We start from the raw sequence: 22246 nt of genomic DNA, 5'->3' as shown, positions 1-22246 counted from the left end.
GCTTATAGAGTCACTTGAGATATAAAAAGTCTTTTATAGTAATGAAAGAACTCCTACAATTAGCCAGAAGGCAGTCATCCATCTTTTTAAATAGCTCAGCTTGGAGGAGAACAGGATTTCAGGTGATACTCAGTAGATGAATTGTTATGACAATGATAAAGTTGGTGATAGCAATCTGTGTTTTTTGCTGTAGGGGTGTGTGTGTGTGTGTGTGTGTGTGTGTGTGTGTGTGTGTGTGTGTGATATGTGCATAAGAAAAAAGACATTCAGTTCAGACCAAGAATCTGTTCCTCTTAAAGATATGCAAATACAGAAACACTCTGTAGGGACCTTATAATTCATCAATTGCTTATAATTATTTGCTAACTCTAAATGATTATAGCAAAAATACATTTGTAGCTAATAACAAATATAGCAGTATCTTGAGACATTTTATTTTGACATAATTTCAGACTCATCAAAAAGTTATAAGAATAGTATAAGGAATTCTCAGATACCATACATATAGAATTTTATTTAACATTTTAAATAAACATTTAACATATTTAACATTAACATTTTACATGTGCTTTAGATTCATTCTCTGTCTCTCCTCTCTTCCCCACCCTATCTCTCGAGTGCTCTCACTCTCCCCCTCATCAAGTCATAAAGATTAATATCACCAATAGTGAGCCAAGGTGGTAACTTTTAGCTTTTCTTTAATTAATTTATTTTTATTGAAGATAATTGCATCAGAGAATTTTGCTGTTTTCTGTCAAACCTCAACATGAATCAGCCATAAATATACATATATCCCCTCCCTTTTGGAACTTCCTCCCATCTTCCTCCCCATCCCACCCCTTTAACCATTATTTTGTTATTGCTTTTTTTTAAAACAGAGGAGTTCCATGCCTAGCTATATTAATAAGTAGGAAACAGAGAGCACACTCAAAGAGTTTCACTGAAGAAAGGAACACTTACAGAGGTATGAGCAGAGTTAAGGGAATGAACACAAGGAGTAGCAATAGAAAGAGAAATCCTTGCTACTCACAGACCTGAAAGAGGTAAGGTAAGCCAGGGTGTGAACCAGCCCTGACCAGAGCTGGCATCCTGAAAGCCAGCTCTGGTCAAGAAGGGAGGGCCTGGATAAAGACAGAACATTAGCTCTCTTACCACTGGTCAAGGCAAGCAAAAGACATAAAGCAAGGGAGCCCGGTGACATGGAATACAGTTGGCAGCATCCCAGCATATACAGAGCTGGGTGGAAAAGAGTACACTATGGATCTCAGGGACAAACCAAAAAACACCAACTCATGTGCCAAAGAGGAGGAGTTTCCATTTCTTTCATTAAGGGGAGGGAAGATAAATGTATTTATAATGAGGAAAATAAAATTATGTTGCATACATTTTATTTCCCTCAGTAAGAATCAAAACTATCATAACCTGTTCCTTTAATCATTGGAATCATTCACATATATAACCACTCTTCAAATTTGCTAAATCCCAGCCAAATGGGAAATCCAGGAAGAAAAGTGTGGCAATGAAAAGGAAAAAAAAAAAAAAAACAGAAAATACCAAAGAAGGAATACAAAAATTAAGACAGAGAAAAGATAATAAGGGGAAAGGCAATTATTAAAAATGCATCCCCAAGATTTCCTATAACCAAAACCATAAACTAGTTCAAGAAGAGCTCTGAAAAATCCATAAATAATGGGTCTATAACGTTTTTTAAAATTTGTTTTTGGTTGTGCCGGGTCTTCACTGCTGCGTGAGTGCTTTCTCAAGTTGCAGCAAGCAGGTGCTATTCTTCCTTGCTGTGCACGAGCTTCTCATTGCGGTGACTTCTCTTGTTGAGGTGCACAGACTCCAGGCACAAAGGCTTCGGTAGTTGCTGTTCACCATCTCTAGAGCGTCAACTCAGTAGTTGTGGCTCAGGGGCTTTGGTTGCTGCACAGCATGTGGAATATTCCCAGACCAGGGATCGAATCCATGTCCCCTGCATTAACAGGTGGATTCCCATCCAGTGCACCACTAGGGAAGTCCTGGGTCTACAACATCTTAATAAGAAAAGTTGGAGATGAGTCTTGCTTGCATTTGGGAACACTTTCATCAAGATGTACTGTGAAAGGAGCTGGGAAACAGCATCCTGTAGTAGTGACCTCAGTGTCACAATCAGTTAACTAAATATATTATTAGGCTTTTAAAATATCTTCTTGGGTTAATAGGAGTCTGCAATTCATAATGTTACATGTAGAAGCATTTTGAATAAATTCAGTTCTTTATGTTGTAAATGTGTGTCACACAGGGTTCATAGGGCAAATTCTGCACTGTTGCAAGTTATAGGTTAGACCACAGTCTCTATTGATTACCTGGTAGCTCAGTCACTAAAGAATTCACCTGCAATGTAGGAAACCTGGGTTTGATCCCTGGGTTGGGAAGATCCCCTGGAGGAGGGCATGGCAACCCACTCCAATATTCCTGCCTGGAGAATCCCCAAGGACAGAAGCCTGCTGGACTGCAGTCCATGGGGTGGCAAAAAGTCTGACATGACTGAGCGATAAAGCATAGCACAGAAAGCACAACACAGTCTCTATTGGGAAAACATACAAGTCAGGGGTCAGCAGCACACGGGGACCTGGAACTCTTGCACATACAGTGGGTCTGTATTCCAGTGGAGAGACCCCACCCTGCTGTTGCTCTCTTAGGGTCACGTTGTCAGGAAGGAAACACAGGAGATTTAGACTGTCTGAGTTAGAAGTCAGTTATCTCCATTTTCTGGGAAAGCCAGCTACCCAGCACTGGGGAGCCTTTGGAGCTCAAGGGAAGCTGCAAGACCTCACACACCAGGAAAATGAAGCTACCACCCTGCTGTCCAGGCAAGACAGAAGGAGACCCAGGATCACTTCTGAATAAGTCTGCTCATTAGAACCTGTGTGATAATTACCATATTCTCTTCCCAAAATCTGACAACAGCATTGTCAAAAGAACACTGAACTACACAGACTTTTGATTTGGTGCAACATAACATTTTTTACGTTCTCACTTTCTAAAATATGATTATCACAGGCCTACCAATGTTTTGTTCATTGACAATATTTTTTAAACGTTTCAAAATTAAGTTTAGTCAATCTCACAAGATTTTCTTCATAACATGTTGCACAATTCCTTTTCTGTGAGTTCTTTTTGCTATAAATATTTCTTATGCTATGCTGTCCTTAATTTACATAATAGATGTCCTTCTAGAATCAAACATACCAAGTTTAGAAAAAGGCGATATGCTTAAATTCTTTAAAACTGATTTACAGATTGTATATGCCAAGTGTTTTAATGAATATAGAGTTTGGATTATTTTAAATTCCTTTCATACTAAACATTTTAGCAGCAATTTAAATATTGCATTTTTCTTACATAAAACATTATTAGGCTCTGTTTTTATAACACCCCCATAATTATCAGAGAATTTGATCAGCAATCACATAGGGATTCTAATCAAAATTTATTTCATAGTTATTCATGAGGGTGAGAGTTCTTGTAAACTGTCATGCCCAACCAGAATTACAACACTCAGATCTGAGGCTCTAAAGTAAAAATAGTGACTGTAGTTGATAACACTGTATTATATAATTGAAATTTGCTAAGCAAATAGAACGTAAATGTTCTCACCTAAAAGAAAACAGAATTAATTAATTGAAGTGATAAATGTGTTAATTAGCTATTTGGAATCCTTTCACAACACATACATATATTAAATCACTACCATGTACGTGTTAAATATCTTATTATGTTGTTATTTGTATCTCCATAATGCTGAAAATAAATGAGTGAATGAATGAAAAAAATAAATTAAATTTTATAAACATTAAAAAAGTGTTTTATGCTTGCTTGTTCTCCACTTGAAATTGTACATAATCTTTGGTATTCTGCACCTCTTCTCCTGAGTATTCTTATATGTATAATCTCATGAAAGGCAGAGATACTTAAAAGCCCTTGTTTCTGTAAGAGGCACAGAGGTTTGGAAACCCTCATCATCCCAAACAGCTGACCTTGGAAATGAAATCGCACCAGGGTGATTTGGTCATTCATGCCCTTGTTTGCGCTTTGGAAAAAAGAAAAGCCTGTTTGTTTTCTGACACTCAAGAAAATTGTGCATGTGGCTGGATTTGGAGGAATAATCAATGCAGAAGAGCTCACATACAAGATGAGGCCACCAGTCACTCTGGGGAGGTTGTTGACAAGAGCTCAGATTTTGCAGTTTATCCAAAAGAGTAGATTGATTTTTAGTTAAACAGAAGCTTCACCAAATGATAGCTGATTTGGTTTACATATGAAAAGCTATATTTTTTACTTAACATTCACAAGTTGCTTATGGATTAATTAGCCCATCTGCCACAACAAATGGATTCTCACTTCTTTTGCATTGCTTGCTGAAAAGTGACTATTGTCTCCTATTCACTTTCCTGTATCAATAAAATGGAAAATAATTTTTTAGAAGATATTTATTTTTTCATATCTGTAAAAATGTGTATATTTTCAACATATCAACTAAATTGATAAAGTAAGTGCAGGAAAGAGGAAGACCTTCTCTGGAAAGGGTTTCCCATGTTTAGGATTTCTTTTAGTCACTAAACATCTAGTAGAACCATTCCAAGTCTGGCATGTGTAAGGCTCCTCTTTACACTTGCTTCCAATCCCAAATCTATTTTTCTTCTTGAGGATAACCACATCTCTGTTTCTCCAAGAACTTCTATCATTAGCATCTTCCTTTCCTCTTTTATGCTATTACCAATTCTGATAATCTTCTTTATCAATATTGTGCCTGGTCTCTCATTTATCTCAAATCAGGTGACTTAATCACCATTTCAGAGTCCAGTTGCTCCACTCTGGGCTGTGAGCTTCTTATCAGAGAGCAATTACATGAGTCTTTTCAGTTTTACTCTAGTTGCTAGGTAGCTTTAGAAACAAATCAGTTTTGTCCACAGTTATCAAAAATCCAAATGTTATAGTAATAGAGAGAATTACCTCATATACTTCTCTTGTTTATTAGGACGCTTTAACCTCTCACTCACTTTGTTAACAACCACTTTAGAAAAAGGTCTCTTTCTCTACACCATGCTTAAATCAAATCATCAGCCTTCTGCATGTACTCGTCAAACCTACACCCTGTAATACATGGGTATATCTTAATTTTCAAATTACATTTCCTCCCATCAATTTTGCTCCCAACGCTCTTCACCCAGTTTTTCCTCCTGAAAATCAACTTCTACCACTTTTGCTTCCTTCCATTGATTAGGCACGTAGAACAGCTTGGATCAGAGCTCTTAACTACCTATATTAACTGGAATGCCATTAATAGCTGACTTTTCCTTCTCCAATTTCATTTCACACATATTGTCCATACAAAACCAAGATTGAGGTAGAGAGAGAAGAAGAGGGAAGGAATAGTGAAGGGAGGGAAGGAAAGAATATGATGGAAAAGAAATAAAAAGATAATGATATGGCACTATTAAATACCAAATATCTTGTTGGTTTAGGATCTAACCACATGGAAAATACAGTTTTGCTACGAATTTGTTAATTTACTTCAAAATTTTCTATAGGATTAAAATTTCAGGTATTATTTCAAAATTATTCTTCTCCCTAGTTGTAACTGATGATAACTGAGTAAAGGAACTGCCAGAAAATACCAATTAAACTCTTCTTTTTTCTATTGCAAAAGGCATAACTTACGGTGACCTTTTGGTAGGCTAACAGTATGTTGATGAACTTCAAGTGAAGTGAAAAAAAGAGTGTTTCGTATCATCAGTGCTTACATTTTCTAAGGGATCACATGGGGCAGTACACTGAGCCTTCAAAGGTCATAGACTTCTTTACTTTGAGAGATATTAGACAGCTTATGAAAATAGGAGTCAGCTGCATGATAACTAGAAGAAAAGAGCATTCCCAATAGGGAAGTAAGATATTTGAGATTATATTGACTGTCCTTTTTGAAGATTGCATTCAATTGTCCATAAAGCAAAAAATTAATTCTGCATATAAATGCCATGGTTGTAAATGAATGAATGTACAGGTCTTAGAATCAATAGCTATTGATCTTGCTGTATGAATGCTAATATTATCTGCATATACTAAGTATTATGATAAGAACTAGTAATTTCACAGGCTAAAATACTCTCCAGTAATTTTTTGTTTCTGCAAATTTTTTTATAGTTTTCTGAACTTTGCAAAAATGATCTTACTTCACTTATAGGAGCATAAGATAAATAATCTTTATGATTAAGGAACTTACTTTTTAAAAATTATTCTTTCTTTGAAGATCATTAAAACAAGTAAGAAACAAAGGAGTCTCAAGACTAGGTTGTAGGCAGGGTTCTGAGCCACCTTGGGGAAGAAATGGAATAATGGCATTTCTTCAATATTTAATAACATACAATTTATGCATTAGCAGGATTTCATGTGGGTGTCCCCTGGAGAAGGAAAGGGCAACCCACTCCAGTATTCTTGCCTAGAGAATCCCGTGGACAGAGAAGCCTGGTGAGCTGCTGTCTGTGGGGTCGCACAGAGTCTGACACGACTGAAGCAACTTAGCATGCATGCACGCATTGGAGAAGGAAATGGCAACCCACTCCGGTGTTCTTGCCTGGAGAATCCCAGGGATGGGAGAGCCTGGTGGGCTGCCGTCTATGGGGTCGCACAGAGTCGGACACGACTGAAGCAACTTAGCAGGAGCAGCAGCAGCAGTGGGCTTCCCAGGTGGTGCTAGTGGCAAGGAACCTACTATTAATGCAGAAGACATAGGGATGAGGGTTCAATCCCTGGGTTAGGAAGATCCTCTGGAGGAGGGCATGGCAACCTACACCAGTATTCTTGCCTGGAGAATCCCATGGACAGAGGAACCCAGCAGGCTATGGTCCATAGAGTTGCAAAGAGTTGGACACGACTGAAATGACTTAGCACACACACACGCAGAATTTCATGTATGACTGGAAGAAACCATGGCCACAAATTATTTTCCATTTACCTTCAGATAATGTTTAAAGTTCCTTCAAAAGAACACTTTCATTCTGCCATTGTTAGGAGTTACTCTAGATACAATGCTTATAGGAAAAGATAGCATTATTGACATTGTTCCAGTAGGTTTTAAATAGCTGGTAATAGATTATGACCAAGAGTTCTTTTCAGAGAGGTAAAAGTATGAAATCTTGCACAAATGAATATTCACTCAGTTGAAGGGACACCATGAAGCAGGAAATGTGTGAACAAAAGGGAAATTCTTCCATATCACATAGATTATGACAGAAGAGTCTATCTACCACTGGATCATCTTCCATAATTCTGGAGTTAGTAAACACTGACCGTAAGAAGAGACAGAGGATGACGCTCTTCAACACAAGAAGCCAGATTTCAGTTTGTACTTTTCCACCCTGGAACTTCTCTTACCATTTGCTGACTACAGGTCTTCAGGAGTAGTGTCCACTCCAGAGTGCCTGTCATCTGAAAGTGCTAAAAGTTAGTAGGTATACTGTGTTCACATTGCCCCATATGCCCAAAGCCATCAAGCCATTCCAAAGTTATATCAGTGAAAACTCAGTGGTAGTGTTCTAGTTCATGGAGAAAATTAGTGACTATGCACATTGGTAGGTAAACACCCAAATCTCCAACTGAAGTTTCTTACTAGTTATTCTAGAACTGTACTGGGTCATATGGTGCTGATGAGGAAACTTAATTGCTCAATTTCTGAAGGCACATTAACTCTTTCAGGGTCAGTTGAGTAAATTAGCTCATCCAGGTCATTAAGCCTATCTCTACATGACATGACAATTTCCACCTGGCACTGTATCATTTACCCCAAAATGTCCCACATTTGCTCTGAGCATGCACATATTCTTTCTCTACTTAGAGGGAGAAAGTGTGCTCATTTGAATGTCAGCAATCTCTCGCTGGCTGCAACTCAGTGATTCCCTTTGTGTCTTTTGAAGGCTTCCAGGGATCTCTAAAGATCTGGTGCACCAATGGCACCCCACTCCAGTACTCTTGCCTGGAAACTCCCATGGGTGGAGGAGCCTTGAAGGCTGCAGTCCATGGGGGTTGCTAACAGTCGGACACGACTGAGCGACTTCACTTTCACTTTTCACTTTCATGCATTGGAGAAGGAAATGGCAACCCACTCCAGTGTTCTTGCCTGGAGAATCCCAGGGACGGGGGAGCCTGGTGGGCTGCCGTCCATGGGGTCACAGAGTCAGACACAACTGAAGCAACTTAGCAGCAGCAGCAGCAATTAGAGCCTCACCAGCAGATGGGTGGTTTAGTTGTCCAGAAATGGTATAATTTCAGGGTTTTTGAGCACAGTACTGTACTCCCAAGTATCTCTTCCTATTTGCAAAAGCCAACATTATTGGTTCATTTGGGGTGGGAGTTTTGACTTTCTTTTAGGATACAATAGCTGTTTATGAAAACACAACTTCCACTAAGAGGCTGTGTTACTAGAACCCATGTTAGGGGAATAAACTGATGACAGTTTGAGAGCAGTCTCTGTACTGCCTCTCAAGAGGGTAATCAGAAAAGCCTGTGGGTGTTTTGGGTGCCACAAAGGTGGGGAAACATCATTGGCCCTTAAAAAAGCAGGCATGAGAGAGTGTCACTAAAAGAAAAATTTTTATCCCCCAAATGCCAGTGTTTGGCCCAACTGAGAAGCAGTGATGGAAGGAAAGGGCAAACATCCCCTCTTCCTCTGTTATGTCCAGGCTACATTGGAGAGTCATAAATGGTATAGGTGAATACAGGTGAGGAGACAAAGGGACATGGCATACTTTCTCAGAGGTGTTTTAGAGCAGTGTTCCTTTCTTATGCATGTAAATCAGCTGGTATCTTGTTAAAATGCAAGTTCTCATTTAGCAGGTCTGGGGTATGGCCAGGGATTCTGCATTTCTAATCTCTTATGCTGCTGGTCCACAAACCATACTGTGAATGGCAAGGACTTAGGATAACATGCACATGAGCAATAACATGGTCTTGGATAAAAATGATGAAAATAAAATAAATCTGACAGAAATTACATTGCAAGTCAGTAAGATTAATTAAGGGCTTCCCTGGTGACTCAGTGGTAAAGAATCCACCTGCCAGTGCAACAGACGTGGGTTCAATCCCTGGGTCGGATGATCCTGGAGAAGAAAATGGCAACCCAATCCACTATTCTTGCTGGGGAAATCCCATAGACAGAAGAGCCTGGCAGGCTACAGTCCATGGGATTGCAAGAGTCAGACATGGCTTAGAGACCAAACAACCACAAGACTAATTAAATATTGAAAATGCCACCAAAAGATTGATAGATCATTTTTTTTAAAAAGATATACTTAACCATTGCTACCTAGCTGAAGATTTTAATCATTTTCTGAGGCTTATTTGTTGTTTAAGGTTTGAAATCTTTACTAATAATTCTGATAGTGTGCTTTGTAAAGATATAAGAAATAACTGTCTTCCTAGTTTCCATCACTTTCTCCTGTTGGTGAATAGTTCAATAAATGTCAATGTCTGATTAAATATTCCTTCACAAAATTCATAGCAGAGCTTGTTTAAACCTCCCCTGCCCACCTTTTATTAATCTGTCATGATTTTATTAATCTCTCTTCTTTCCTCTGAGATGAGCAATGCCATTTTATCTTTGCAGGTCAATGGGAAAGATCTCTCAAAAGCTACCCATGAAGAGGCAGTGGAAGCTTTTCGAAATGCCAAGGAGCCTATCGTGGTCCAGGTGCTAAGGCGAACACCTCTCAGTAAACCAGCCTATGGGACAACCCCAGAAGTGCGACTCATGAATGCCAGCACTCAGACGGACATCACCTTTGAACATATAATGGCCCTGGCCAAACTTAGGCCACCCACCCCTCCAGTGCCCGACATTTGTCCATTTCTGCTCTCAGACAGGTATTTTTCTGTCATTTTTACTAGAGACTTATTTGTTGTCATTTGTCATTGAAAGTAGATGTTGGAAAGAATCAGGCACCGTAGCAAGTTGACAGTTACAGAGACAAGCTCTCAGTTCTGTTTGGAAAATATCTGTGACTGTGTCTCCATACAATTAGTTCCCAGTTGTCCTGGTCCTCCCTTTCCTGACCCACATGATTGTTTCAGCTCAGGAATCCTACTTGCTGAGATGCAGTGAGAAAGTCTGGCTCTGATTAGTTCATCTTCATATTTTCAGTCATCACAAACCTTGCACAGCTCACAAGCACTGGTCAGGGAAATAGATTTTCTCACTGAAGTTGCCAAAAACCTTATTAAGACAGACCTAGAAGCAGCATGTTGGCACTCTGTTCTCCTTTGTGGGTTGCCTTGCTCTCCTTCTCTCTTTTGTTTTTCTCTTCTTTGGAGAAGCTAGGAAATTCACTTTATTAAGGTGCAATTCTCTGCAGGAAGCAATTACCTGATATATTGAGATGTAAACCAAAGGTCCTGGCTGTCTGAGAGGAAGTAAATAGAGCTACAAAATAAAGAACTATTAAACAAATATTTCTTCTTAGTTTTTACCTGAGTTAAAGGCTGTTACAGCTATTTTACTCAAATAATCCTACCTGTGCAGTTTTGGAAGTCTATTTGGCCCCACACATTTTGTTCTGTGAGTTTTTAAGCAAATATTCAAAAGTGATTGAGAGCTTGTTATATAAGAGCAGAACTCTCTGTTGCCTGCATTTTCATTGCCTGCTGCAATTCATGTTACATTTAGTAAAATGTAGACCTGGTCATGACACCTGCCTGCCCTTGAGTGTCTTCTATTAAGTCCATCTCAGTGATTGACATGTGCGCATTAAAGTCACTTGGGAACTTTGAAAAGCAGAATAAATGCAGTGCCCGGCTCAGTCCTACCTCAGGCCAAAATATAGGCGTTCAAACTTTTCAGAAATCTCCCTAAGCAATTTTAATGTGCACCATGTGCCCCACTCCTTGAAACCATACATTTCTAGGTGGGCAGGGCCTCTGTCTGTCTGACCTATGATTCTAGTCATGCATCCCTTACTTATTAAATAGCCCCTTGTGTCAGGCACTAGAACGCGGTACTGGGCAGAAAACTGGTAACAAAAACAAAGCCACTACCTCCTGGAGCTTATCTTCTAGAAGGGAAATGAAAAACACACAAACAAAAGAACAAATAATATTTATTTGTGCAGCCTGATGCAGAGTAGCCACCCAACAAATACTTTCTTGAATAAATGATAGTTAACATTTATTAGCTAACTTAACATGTTTTAGATAATATTCCTCACAAAAATCTTCTGAGTGAGCACATTACATTATTACCATGCCCATGTCACAGATGAGGAAAAAAATGTTAAGGAATTTGTCAAGGTCACACAAAAGGAAGTGATAGGGTCAGGCTTCTGAACCTAAGGCATTTGACCCCTTGGTAGGTGCTCTGATAGCTTCTCTATTTTCTTCTTATAATTATCACACTGTATTAAAATCCCCACTTTGCTGCTCTACCCAATCGATAGGAAAATAATTGGATTTTGTGCCCAACCAATTTCCAGCAATTGGCATAGGGCCTGTTATCTTGTAGATACTCAGTAAATGCTTACTCAAGTATCAGGAAGGTGTCCTTCAAGCAGGCCTCATTTTTTAATAATTCAAGGACCAGGAAAACACATCAGCTGCTCCAAACAGCAGGTTATGATGTTTAAGCAGGAGGAATGGGCTTCTCAAAACCAGTCCAGGTTTAAGCTCTTAGACCAGCAAGCAAGATGCTGCCTGCACTGCTTTTGCTATTTGGGCCCAAATTAGAGAACAGTAAGAAGAGGCTGGTAGAGTAGTTACACTGATCCTGTGAGGTACCAGGATGGGTCTTTCCAGGCTTTTAGCTATTAATAGATAAGGGGACTAATTTATACTACTAAGTTCATATTTGTCATAATGTTCAAAATGGGCTTCGAGGCCTTTCCTGAAGCCAACTTGGTTAATTTCACATAGGCTTTTTTCACTGACTTAGAAATTCTCATAGAGAACCTCATGCCCTTTGCTGCTAAACTGTGCTTAGCTTTCACATTGGGCTTCCCAGGTGGTGCCAGTGGTAAAGAATACACCTGCCAATGCAGGAGACGCAAAAGTTGTGGGCCCTATCCCTGGGTCAGGAAGATCCCTTGGATGAGGAAGTGACACCTCGTTCCAGTATTCTTGCCTAGAAAATTCCATGGGCAGAGGAGCCTGGTGGGCGACAGTCCAAATGGTTATAAAAAGTGGGACACAACCAAGCAACTGAGCATACACACACACACACAGCTTCATATTGTATAATGTATACATCATGGCATATAGTAATTTGAGAGCACTTCTATGAATTATTTAAAACATTTTCCCAAAGTTAATGGATACATAAAAGTTATACACAGTGTCCTGGAACCCCTTCACTTCCTTTACTTTATCAGTTCTCTCTGTCCCCGGATGTTTTCTAAACGGATTATGAAACTCTACGGTTTATAGGAGTTTCCAGTGAGTTATTACCATGAACATTCTTTAACATTTGTGTATGTGGGTTATGAGGGAGAATGGGGAAGAAAGTCTCAAGAAATGGAGGCAATGTGAGTACAATTTACAGACTGAAAAATACAATTCCCACTTCACTCCCACACCTGTGGATTCTGCATCCAAGGATTCAACCAACTTCAGATTTGATTTTTTGATCTATGGTTAATTGAATAAAAATACAGAACCCATACATTCAGAAGACTGACTGTATGAGCTTTTAAAATCAGATTTCAGAAACAGTTTGAGGCTGTAATTATGATATTGGTAGTCCTTTGTTACAAAATACCCACCTTTGGGTAGACTGCAGTCTCAAAAGCCACACACCATGTATGTGTCAAGTCCACTGGATGGAATGGAAGGCAGGCAGAGTATGAATATGGCACCATTGCCAGGGTAGAGTGCACATCTGCCCTTCACAAAAGGAAGCTCTGACCATGAGCCATTATCTTGGTATTCTCTCAGAAAATCAAATTGATGGATTTCATATAGGGGGAGAAAGAAAAGCAATTGTTCTTTCTGAGCTGTAGTTCATTTAAAGGCTAGATCACTATAGGTCTTATTGGTGAGCAGAGAAAACTAAAGTGAAATTCTAATGCCATTTTTGAATCTTGAGAACAACCCTTTTGATCCATCTCTATCATATTGCTACATTCCCCACAGCTGCCATTCTCTCCATCCAATGGAGCATGAATTTTATGAGGACAATGAGTATCTTTCCAGCTTGCCTGCTGATGCAGACAGAACAGAGGACTTTGAATATGAGGTAAGATAATTTTCACACCACTTCACACTTCTCCATGAAGTTATGGTTGAGGGGTTTTGCATAACAAAGAAAAAATTAATTTATTACTATGAGAAATATTTTATCTACTATATATCTAAGCTAAGAGCTTTTAAATATTTGTTTTAGCTATTTGGTATCTAGTATTTTAAGTGTATTGGAAAACATTTTGATAAGATAAACCTGAAAATAATTTGCTCACATTTTTGTTGCTTTGTGTAAATAGTATTATGGAAGCTACATTTTTTTCTTCCTTTTGTAATATAAGAGAATTTCAAGTAGAGTTTGGAAAGGAAATTACATTTAAAACCAAGACTGTGTTTACTATTTTTATTCATTCTATAGTACTTTTATTTTAATTGATAAACTAAATTTTATAGTATTTATATTCCCTTTCACAAACTCAATATTCTTTTTATTTAAGACTCAAGTAGTTTAAAGAATATTTTCCCTGACTTTCTAGAAAGAGAGATGACCTCATGTCCTCTGCTGTTAAACCATGTTTAACCTTCACATAGTACACGTTAGAGTGTGTGTACTGTGAAATGAAATAATTTCGAAAACCTATTAATTACTTAAACGTTTTCACAAAAGTTAAAGGATTCATCCTAATATTTCCTCTGTTTCTGCAGTCTATAAATCTTTGAAAGGTTTCAGACTACTCTGACATTTGGAAATAAAGTAGATTGAGGACATAAAGAAGCTTTGGTAAACAGGCAAAGAAGTCATGATTATCTGCCCTTTTAATGCTTTAGATGATGTCATACAAGTTCAGCAAAATGTTCTCTTCCATTTTACAACCAGGAAATCCTGAAATCTCTTCCCTTAGGAGGATCTGAAATTAAATAAGGCCAATTCAGTGAAGCTCACCTAAAGCAAATAGACATTTATTTGAAATCTCCCTCCAAAAGTCATTGCTGGGGATTACAGAAATCATTATTTATTTTCAGCCAGAATTTGGAAGTGTGTACAATGATACCCAATATCTGAGTAAATGGTTTTGTCATTTTTGTTCATGTTAATTACTTATCCCCTCCTCTCCATTAATTTGATTGAAAAGTTTTATAAATTCTCGTAAGTACTGATATACACTGAAATATCCATTAAGTTTTGCCTATTCATGCAAAATAAATTACAAAGTTGAGTCACTTATCCAAATAATTCAAGATTAAACGATGTCTTTCTTTCAGTTAATTAATTGCTTTGGGTTTGGGGAATGGAGTTATCTAGATCACTTCAAATTTTATTTAGTTTGTGCCATAAAGCTTTATTAAAATACATCTGTGTGCTAGGGAAGGGTATGGGAGAGAGACTTGCTTAGGCTAAGCAGAGTCACAGTAAAAATTATTTTCAATAATTAGCATGTCATTGACTATTACAATACAGTCAGATTCTCTAGTGCTTACTCTAGCTGAACCACATCCTCTTTTCCAACCAATGTCAACCCCTAATAGCGGCCAGCATCAGTGTGATGACAGTGGTGAGTGCTCAGACAGGTCTTCTGTAGCCTGTAATCTGAACTAATCACAGAATCCTAGTCATTGCTTGGCTGTCAGCTGTGATTCTCTTGCCGAAGGCACCTTTCTGAGTTATTGAAATAAAGAATGTTCCTGTGAAATTTAAATAAGGAATAAGTTACTGTGACAGGCTTCAGTCACGAGGAAGGGTACATTTGAGAATATCTGCATGGCTAGTGGGTAAATGGAGGCACTGGGGAAGACCCAAGGATAATGGACCAACTTTAGAAGAGAGTGATTCTACTCAGTACACCTCAGTCTGTTACACTAACGTGGCAGAGTTTCACATACCACCTCTCTTGATTGCATCAGATGGGACTGTGAGACCTAGTGAGCCCACTGCTATCACCAGAGCTGATTGTGCTCACCACATTAAGTGGGGGGAGATTTAGAAATGCTGCCTTTACATGCTACTACACTTAGAAGCAGACTGGTCAAGTGTTTCTGTGACTAGCTCAGATGATCCCAGCTTCTCCAGGAACTCTGTTATAACCCGGAAGTTGAGGGGATGATGCTTCAAGAAGGACCAGTTTTATACCACTCAGAGAGTATTATAGGAACCTGAGGTCTAATGCCCAAACAGAGCACTTCATCTCAGAAAGAGATACTCATTCCTCTTCAGCTTAAAAATGAAAACACATTGATAGGCAATTGGGAAAGTAGGGATATGACTCCTTTTCATCTGCTTTCATTCAGTTGTACCATAAATATTTAATGAGCAGTTAAAAAAGATGCCAGGTTTTTATCTAGGTTTTTATTTAGGATTGATAAAGGCTTTACTCCAGTGGAGCTTAACCTTTAGGGGACACAGATGGGCAGAAAACAAGTGAAGATGCGTTATATCAGATGGTGATTAAGTCCTCGTGAAAAACAAGCAGTGTGGGTAACAGAGGAAGGAAATGCATGCTGTTGGGATGAGGTGTTGCTCTCTTATACAGGTGGTCAGGGAGGGCTGCTCTCTTAAGAGACCCGAAGAGAACTAGCCAGGTGGATTCTGAGAGAGCAGCCTTCCAGATAGAGCAAAGGGCAAGCGTGGATACAAAGGGCCGAAAGGAGGACCACTCCTGGATGTGCCCAGGTACAGCAGAGGCCAGTGTGCTCTGGGGCCCAGGCAAGGGGGACAGACAAGCAGCAGTAGGAGGCAAACTCGGAATGAGTAGGGGCATATCTTGAGGGACCTTTGGCTTTTAGGATGAGATGCAAAGTTGCTGAAGGAGAGCCTGGCTGGGTTCTGCAGTCCTCATATGATCCCTCTGCTGCTGGAATGAGCTTGAAGGTGGGCACGTAGTCTCCAGCCTAGCAGTGGGAGGAAAAAGAGGGCATGGGACCTGGCTGATGACAGAGGCGGGGGTAAGATATGGTCTGGAAGGGCAGCATTCACCCTGCACTGAGGCTCTGCCTGTGTGTCAGTGCTTCCATACCTCGTCTTGTAGCTTTAATTGTCTGTGCTCTGGGGGGCTTTCTTCTTCTGACTTTCTAAAAGCAAAATATCATAGGCCAGAGTGAAACGCAGCTTCTGGCATCCACTGAAACTACCATAATAAATCTACTCTTAAAAGACAAAGTGTACAGAACCGCATTTCTGAACTTGCTGAAAGCAAACTATGCAACTATTACTATTTAGGCACCTTTTTAAAAGGCTTACTTACTATCAGCTCAGTGAACCAAAGCTGATCTATCTTGTGAATACATATTTAGGGGCTTTTAGTGTGGGAATTTTTGACCCAATAGACCAAACCAGACCTGAATATCTTGTAAATACTTATTTAGGGACTCTTTAACACGCAGATTACTGTATAGAAAGATGGTAACTGCTCCCCTCAGAGCCATGATAGACAGCAAGCTCTTCTCTGGAGATACTGTAGTCAGTGCATCAATGCTGTGCTGACTCTGGCGTAGTAGGGACCTCTATGAAATTTTAATGACACCCATATCTCACCATGACCTATCACCACTTTGCTCAGGAAAATTATTTGACTGGGTTTTACATTTCCCCTCAGTGCTTCAGAAAAACTCTCAGCAGACCAGTCTGTATTAAAAGACTCACAGCTTGAAGCTTGATCTTTTTTCAAAAACAATAGCACTGTTTTCTAATTAAAAATGATAAAGGATTTTAATTTTAACTTTGAGGGAAAAAATAAAAACATAAAAATTTACACAATGCAGCCCTCATAAGAGTTAGGGTGCTGACTTCCATTGAAATAACACTGAGGATTAAGCACTCTTTTTCTGTATTTTCAACTTTGTTCATTTTTTTCTTTCATAGAGCCAGCTAAAGGTTGAAATAAATCATAAATAGCCTTTAGCAAGTCACAGGCAGATCTCACATCCAGCCTCTACCAGAAATAATTTAAAGGGAAAGGCTTTGAGAAATATGGAGCTCTTTTGTCCAACTCTTAATAGAGATATGTTTGCTATTGCAGGAGGGCAGAGAAGATGTTGAATTTTCTGCAGCATTTGCAATCAACTCTCAAAATTCAATGTTGAGAGAGGAAAGTCAGAAAATTAATAAGTGCAACATTTTGATAGTATAAAATATCATGTTAGACACAACAAGCAAGTAATTTTAGCAACATTTCTAAGCCTGGTGATTTTCATCACTTAGAAATGCTACTTGAAATTGTTATTCCTTGACCTAAAATCAAGCTGAAGAAACATCCAACAGCCTAAATACTCATAGAGTTGCCCTTGTGTGTACATTGTCATCACTGTGAAAGGGCATTTAGAAATTTGCTTGGACAGGTGGTAAAGAGAGAAAGACAAGTACATGTCAGAGTGCTATATAATGTTAACTGAAAATCCAACTTGGGCTATAAACAAGAAAGAGCATTAAGCATATTAATTAGCTACCTCTTGGCAATTCTTATGCAAAGCGTAAGTAAACCCTTGTGCTATGTTGAGAAGTGTCATTTTGCAAAATTTATTTCCCAGGTCTGGATCCCTGTGAATATGTGCAGAATATTTGCGAGAATTTAAGTATATAATCTCTCTCTTACATAGTTAAAGAAAAGATAATGTTGAATCAAAGACATGTTCATTCAAAAAAATAGTTAACAAGAGAATAAGCATTAGTGAGATTTTAATCATATCTTTTTGGGCCGATTCATGATTTGTGAGCCAGCTTTCAGAAAAATGTCCCTAGTGTGCATGTGTAAGAGCTATATGTCTCCTTTCTAGTCTGTGAGGACAGAACCTTATCTGCCTGTTCATCATTACATCATATCACCTGTCTCAAATTCGGTAATTCGGTACTCAGTATTTGATGAAGGAATATATGGGGGTTCTTATTGCTGTCTCCATGAACCAACCTTTGAGCAGTGCAGTCCCTTTTCACCTTTTGTTCAAGGGAATTGGAAAGGAGCTTGAGACCACCATGCAGTTATAACAGATATCCTCTCCCTTTTAATAGGTATTTGTTCTTTTTTCAAGTTTGTACTGTTTTACTGACCTCTCCCTGTTTACCTCACCCCCTACCCCTGGCAACCATTTTTCTACTTTCCATTTCTGTGTTTGACTTTATTTTGTTTTGTTTCGATTCCACATGAGTGATACCATGCATATTTATTTTTCTCTATCTAATTAAATTAACAGTATAATGCCAAAATCTATCTATGTCACAAATGAAAGAATTTCCATCTTGCTCATGGCTGAATGATAGTTCATTGTATGCATATATATATATATGTGTGTGCATATATATATATATATGTATACTACACCTTCTTTATCTGTTCATCTATTGATAAATAGTTTATTTTCATATCTTGGCTATTATAAATAAAGGTATTTGTTCTTTATGTTAGGGGTTCTAATCCTAGTGCCATTTTTGTTTCAGTTAAACCTAAGGAAAGGGCTAAAACAGGGAGAAACAAAAAGAACTATGTAATGAAATAGATTTTTGACTCCATGAAAAGGCATTTTTTCTAGTCATCATCTTATAAACTCATAGAATCTCATATTTGACATGTTCTTTAATCCATGCCTATAGCCAGTTTGTAAGTTCGTCATCAAGAGACAGTTAAGCAAGCTTGTAAAACTCCACAGTGGACAGAGAACTGAGAGCCTCCCCAGGTAAACGACTCTGACTCTTACGGTCAGTCAGTTCAGTCGCTCAGTCGTGTCTGACTCCTTGTGACCCCATGAACCACAGCACGCCAGGCCTCCCTGTCCATCACCAACTCCCGGAGTCCACCCAAACCCATGTCCATTGAGTCAGTGATGCCATCCAACCACTCATCCGCTGTCATCCCCTTCTCCTCCTGCTGTCAATCTTTCTGAGCATCAGGATCTTTTCCAGTGAGTCAGCTCTATGCATAAGGTGGCCAAATTATTGGAGTTTCAGCTTCCAATGAACACCCAGGACTTATCTCCTTTAGGATGGACTGGTTGGATCTCCTTGCCGTCCAAGGGACTCTCAAGAGTCTTCTCCAGTACCACAGTTCAATAACAACACTTCTTCAGCACTCAGCTTTCTTTATAGTCCAAGTCTCATATCCATACATGATCACTGGAAAAACTATAGCCTTGACTAGACGGATCTTTGTGACAAAGTAATGTCTCTGCTTTTGAATATGCTATCTAGGTTGGTCATAACTTTCCTTCCAAGGAATGCTGCTACTGCTGCTAAGTCGCTTCAGTCATGTCCGACTCTGTGCGACCCCATAGACGGCAGCCCAACAGGCTCCCCCGTCCCTGGGATTCAACAGGCAAGAACACTAGAGTGGGTTGCCATTTCCTTCTCCAATGCATGAAAGTGAAAAGTGAAAGTGAAATCGCTCAGTCGTGTCTGACTCTTAGCGACCCTATGGACTATGGCCTACCAGGCTCCTCCGTCCATGGGATTTTCCAGGCAAGAGTACTGCAGTGGGGTGCCATTGCCTTCTCCATTCCAAAGAGTAAGTATCTTTAAATTTCATGGCTGCAATCACCATCTGCAGTGATTTTGGAGCCCAAAAAAGTAAAGTCAGCCACTGTTTCCACTGTTTCTCCATCTATTTGCCATGAAATGATGGGACCAGATGCCATGATCTTAGTTTTCTGAATGTTAAGCTTTAAGCCAACTTTTTCACTCTCCTCTTTCACTTTCATCAATAGGCTTTTTAGTTCCTCTTCACTTTCTGCCATAAGGGTGGCAGAGGTTATTGATATTTCTCCTGGCAATCTTGATTCCAGCTTGTTCTTCATCCAGCCCAGCGTTTCTCGTGATGTACTCTGCATATAAGTTAAATAAGCAGGGTGACAATATACAGCCTTGAGGTACTCCTTTTCCTATTTGGAACCAATCTGTTGTTCCATGTCCAGTTCTAACTGTTGCTTCCTGACCTGCATACAGGTATAGTCTCTGAGAAATGTTTTATGAAGTTTGAAAAAGTAATAGCAGGAGTGTGTTTGGGTATAAAACATAACTCATAAAGAGACTATATATTATCCATATGTTGTGGTAAACATCAGGGAAAAGAGAAAATAGTGTGCAGTGTGAAAGTATAGAATCTTCAGAATTTTTAAATTCAGTGGGTGCTTTACAGTTCAACAATCTATTTCCTTCCACTTGTTAGTTCCATTTTAGTATTATTAATAAAATATCTAAAATAACTTCATACCACTTACCTCTTGAGCAATAAAATCATCCATTAAAAAATCATGTTAATAAGTTCATTCTTTGGGGAACTGTGTTGAATTGAAAACTAATCTAGATGAAGTGGGAATATATTTTTATTAATCTGAACATTTAAGATAAAATGTTTTTCGGCCAGGCAGTCGAGAAAGGACACTCCCATTTTCACTTCAGTTCACCATATCAGTTATATCACATTAAAATCCTAATTGTGGTGGCCAAACCATCCAGTTGTCATATATTGGGGACTGTATGTCCTATATCATGACTGCTTCCTCCTTTGTCTAAGACATTTCTTTATCTCCAGGCTACTTCTTGGTCTCCTGGGGTCAGTCCATAGTCTGTGGTCCATCCTATTCCCCACTGCCAGACCAGCCTTTCTTAAACACACTTATTGGATCACTCCCCTGTGTGTCATCTTGTAGGGCCCTGTTCCTTGAATTAACTCTAAGATACCCTCTTTGACACTGAAGATCCTTTGTATTCTGTCACTGCTCTATTTTTCCAGACTCTAGTAGTGAGCTTTTCTTTATCTGTGTCTTTACTGTGGGCTTTTTCATTCCTGAAACACCTTTCTCATATCACTGAACTCCCCTGTGATATTTCATAAATATTTTTGTCATGATTCCCTGGGCTTTAGTGACTTTTGTACTTATATTTTTCTTCTAAATGGTTTTTATTTTTAACAGAAGTGACCACTCCTAATTATCTTTATATCACCTGGAAAGTCTAGCACATGCCCTGGTTCATGGAGCCCACCCAGCAGCATTTGGTGAGTGAACAAAGTATTGACCATTGCTGCTGGTGTTATTCTATGAGCCCTGGATACAAATTCAAAGGGTTAAATGAAGGACAGATCAAACCAGTCAATCCTAAAGGAAATTGACCCTGAATATTCAATAGAAGGGCTGATGCTACAGCTGAATCTCCAATAATTTTGCCACTTGATGCAAAGGGCTGATTCATTGGAAAAGACCCTGATGCTGGGAAAGATTGAGGGCAGGAGGAGAAGGGGGCGACAAAGGATGAGATGGTTGGATAGTATGACTCCTTGGACATGAGTTTGAGCCAATTCATACAGCCCATGGAGCTGGACATGACTCAGCAACTAAATGGGCTTCTCTTGTGGCTCAACTGGTAAAGAATCCACCTGCAATGTGGGAGACTTGGGCTCGATCCCTGGGTTGGGAAGATCACCTGGAAAAGGGAAACACTACCCATTCCGGTATTCTAGCCTGGAGAACACGGAGGATATAGTCCATGGGGTCACAAAGAGTCAGACATGACTGAGCAACTTTCACTTAGCGACTAAACATCAACAAAATGAAGGCAAAGAAGAGAATTTTGTAATAAAGTGTTAAAGTCTTTTTTTTTCTCATAATAATTCAACTAACAATCCAGTTGTTAGAATAAACAGTTAACAGACACTTGTGCCAGGTTGTAAAAGAAGGAAATCTGGATTTTTCTGGTTGCCTTTCTAACAAAGAAAATGTGCATGTTTTACCCCAAACTTACAAGTTGGAGGACCCTAGCAAATAGACATGCTAATTTACATAGGTAAAGAATGGACTAGGGTTCAGTTTTTATTAGGATAATCAGATGTCCTGGTTTGCCCTAAACTGTCTGCTTGTATGACTACTGTTCAATTTAATTATGAATGGCATCCTCTTCCACTTTCAGAAATGTCCTGTTGCACAATACATTGTATGGTTTTCCTAGTTTTATAGTTGTTGAACCCTAGTGGAGGCTGAGACTTTGTAATCCCATTCTATATTGTCCTAATATTCCAAACAGAGGTGACTCAGAATTTCCCGATTTGAATACCGATGCTTATTAAATTGA

The 22246-nt window shown here is 39.0% G+C and overlaps 1 protein-coding gene across 1 annotated transcript in view; it reads left to right on the top strand.

Annotated features, from left to right (window-relative positions):
- Positions 1 to 22246, top strand: part of PDZRN4 (PDZ domain containing ring finger 4) — a 436221-nt gene that overhangs the window by 348789 nt on the left and 65186 nt on the right. The window contains exons 4-5 of the mRNA XM_005680159.3: positions 9644 to 9900; positions 13153 to 13255. Of these exons, the coding sequence (XP_005680216.2) occupies positions 9644 to 9900; positions 13153 to 13255 (360 nt within the window). The remainder of the gene's footprint in view (positions 1 to 9643; positions 9901 to 13152; positions 13256 to 22246) is intronic.

The sequence above is a fragment of the Capra hircus genome, chromosome 5, assembly GCF_001704415.2.
Source record: "Capra hircus breed San Clemente chromosome 5, ASM170441v1, whole genome shotgun sequence".
Lineage (NCBI taxonomy): Eukaryota > Metazoa > Chordata > Mammalia > Artiodactyla > Bovidae > Capra > Capra hircus.
This window is presented reverse-complemented; position numbering and strand designations above follow the sequence as displayed.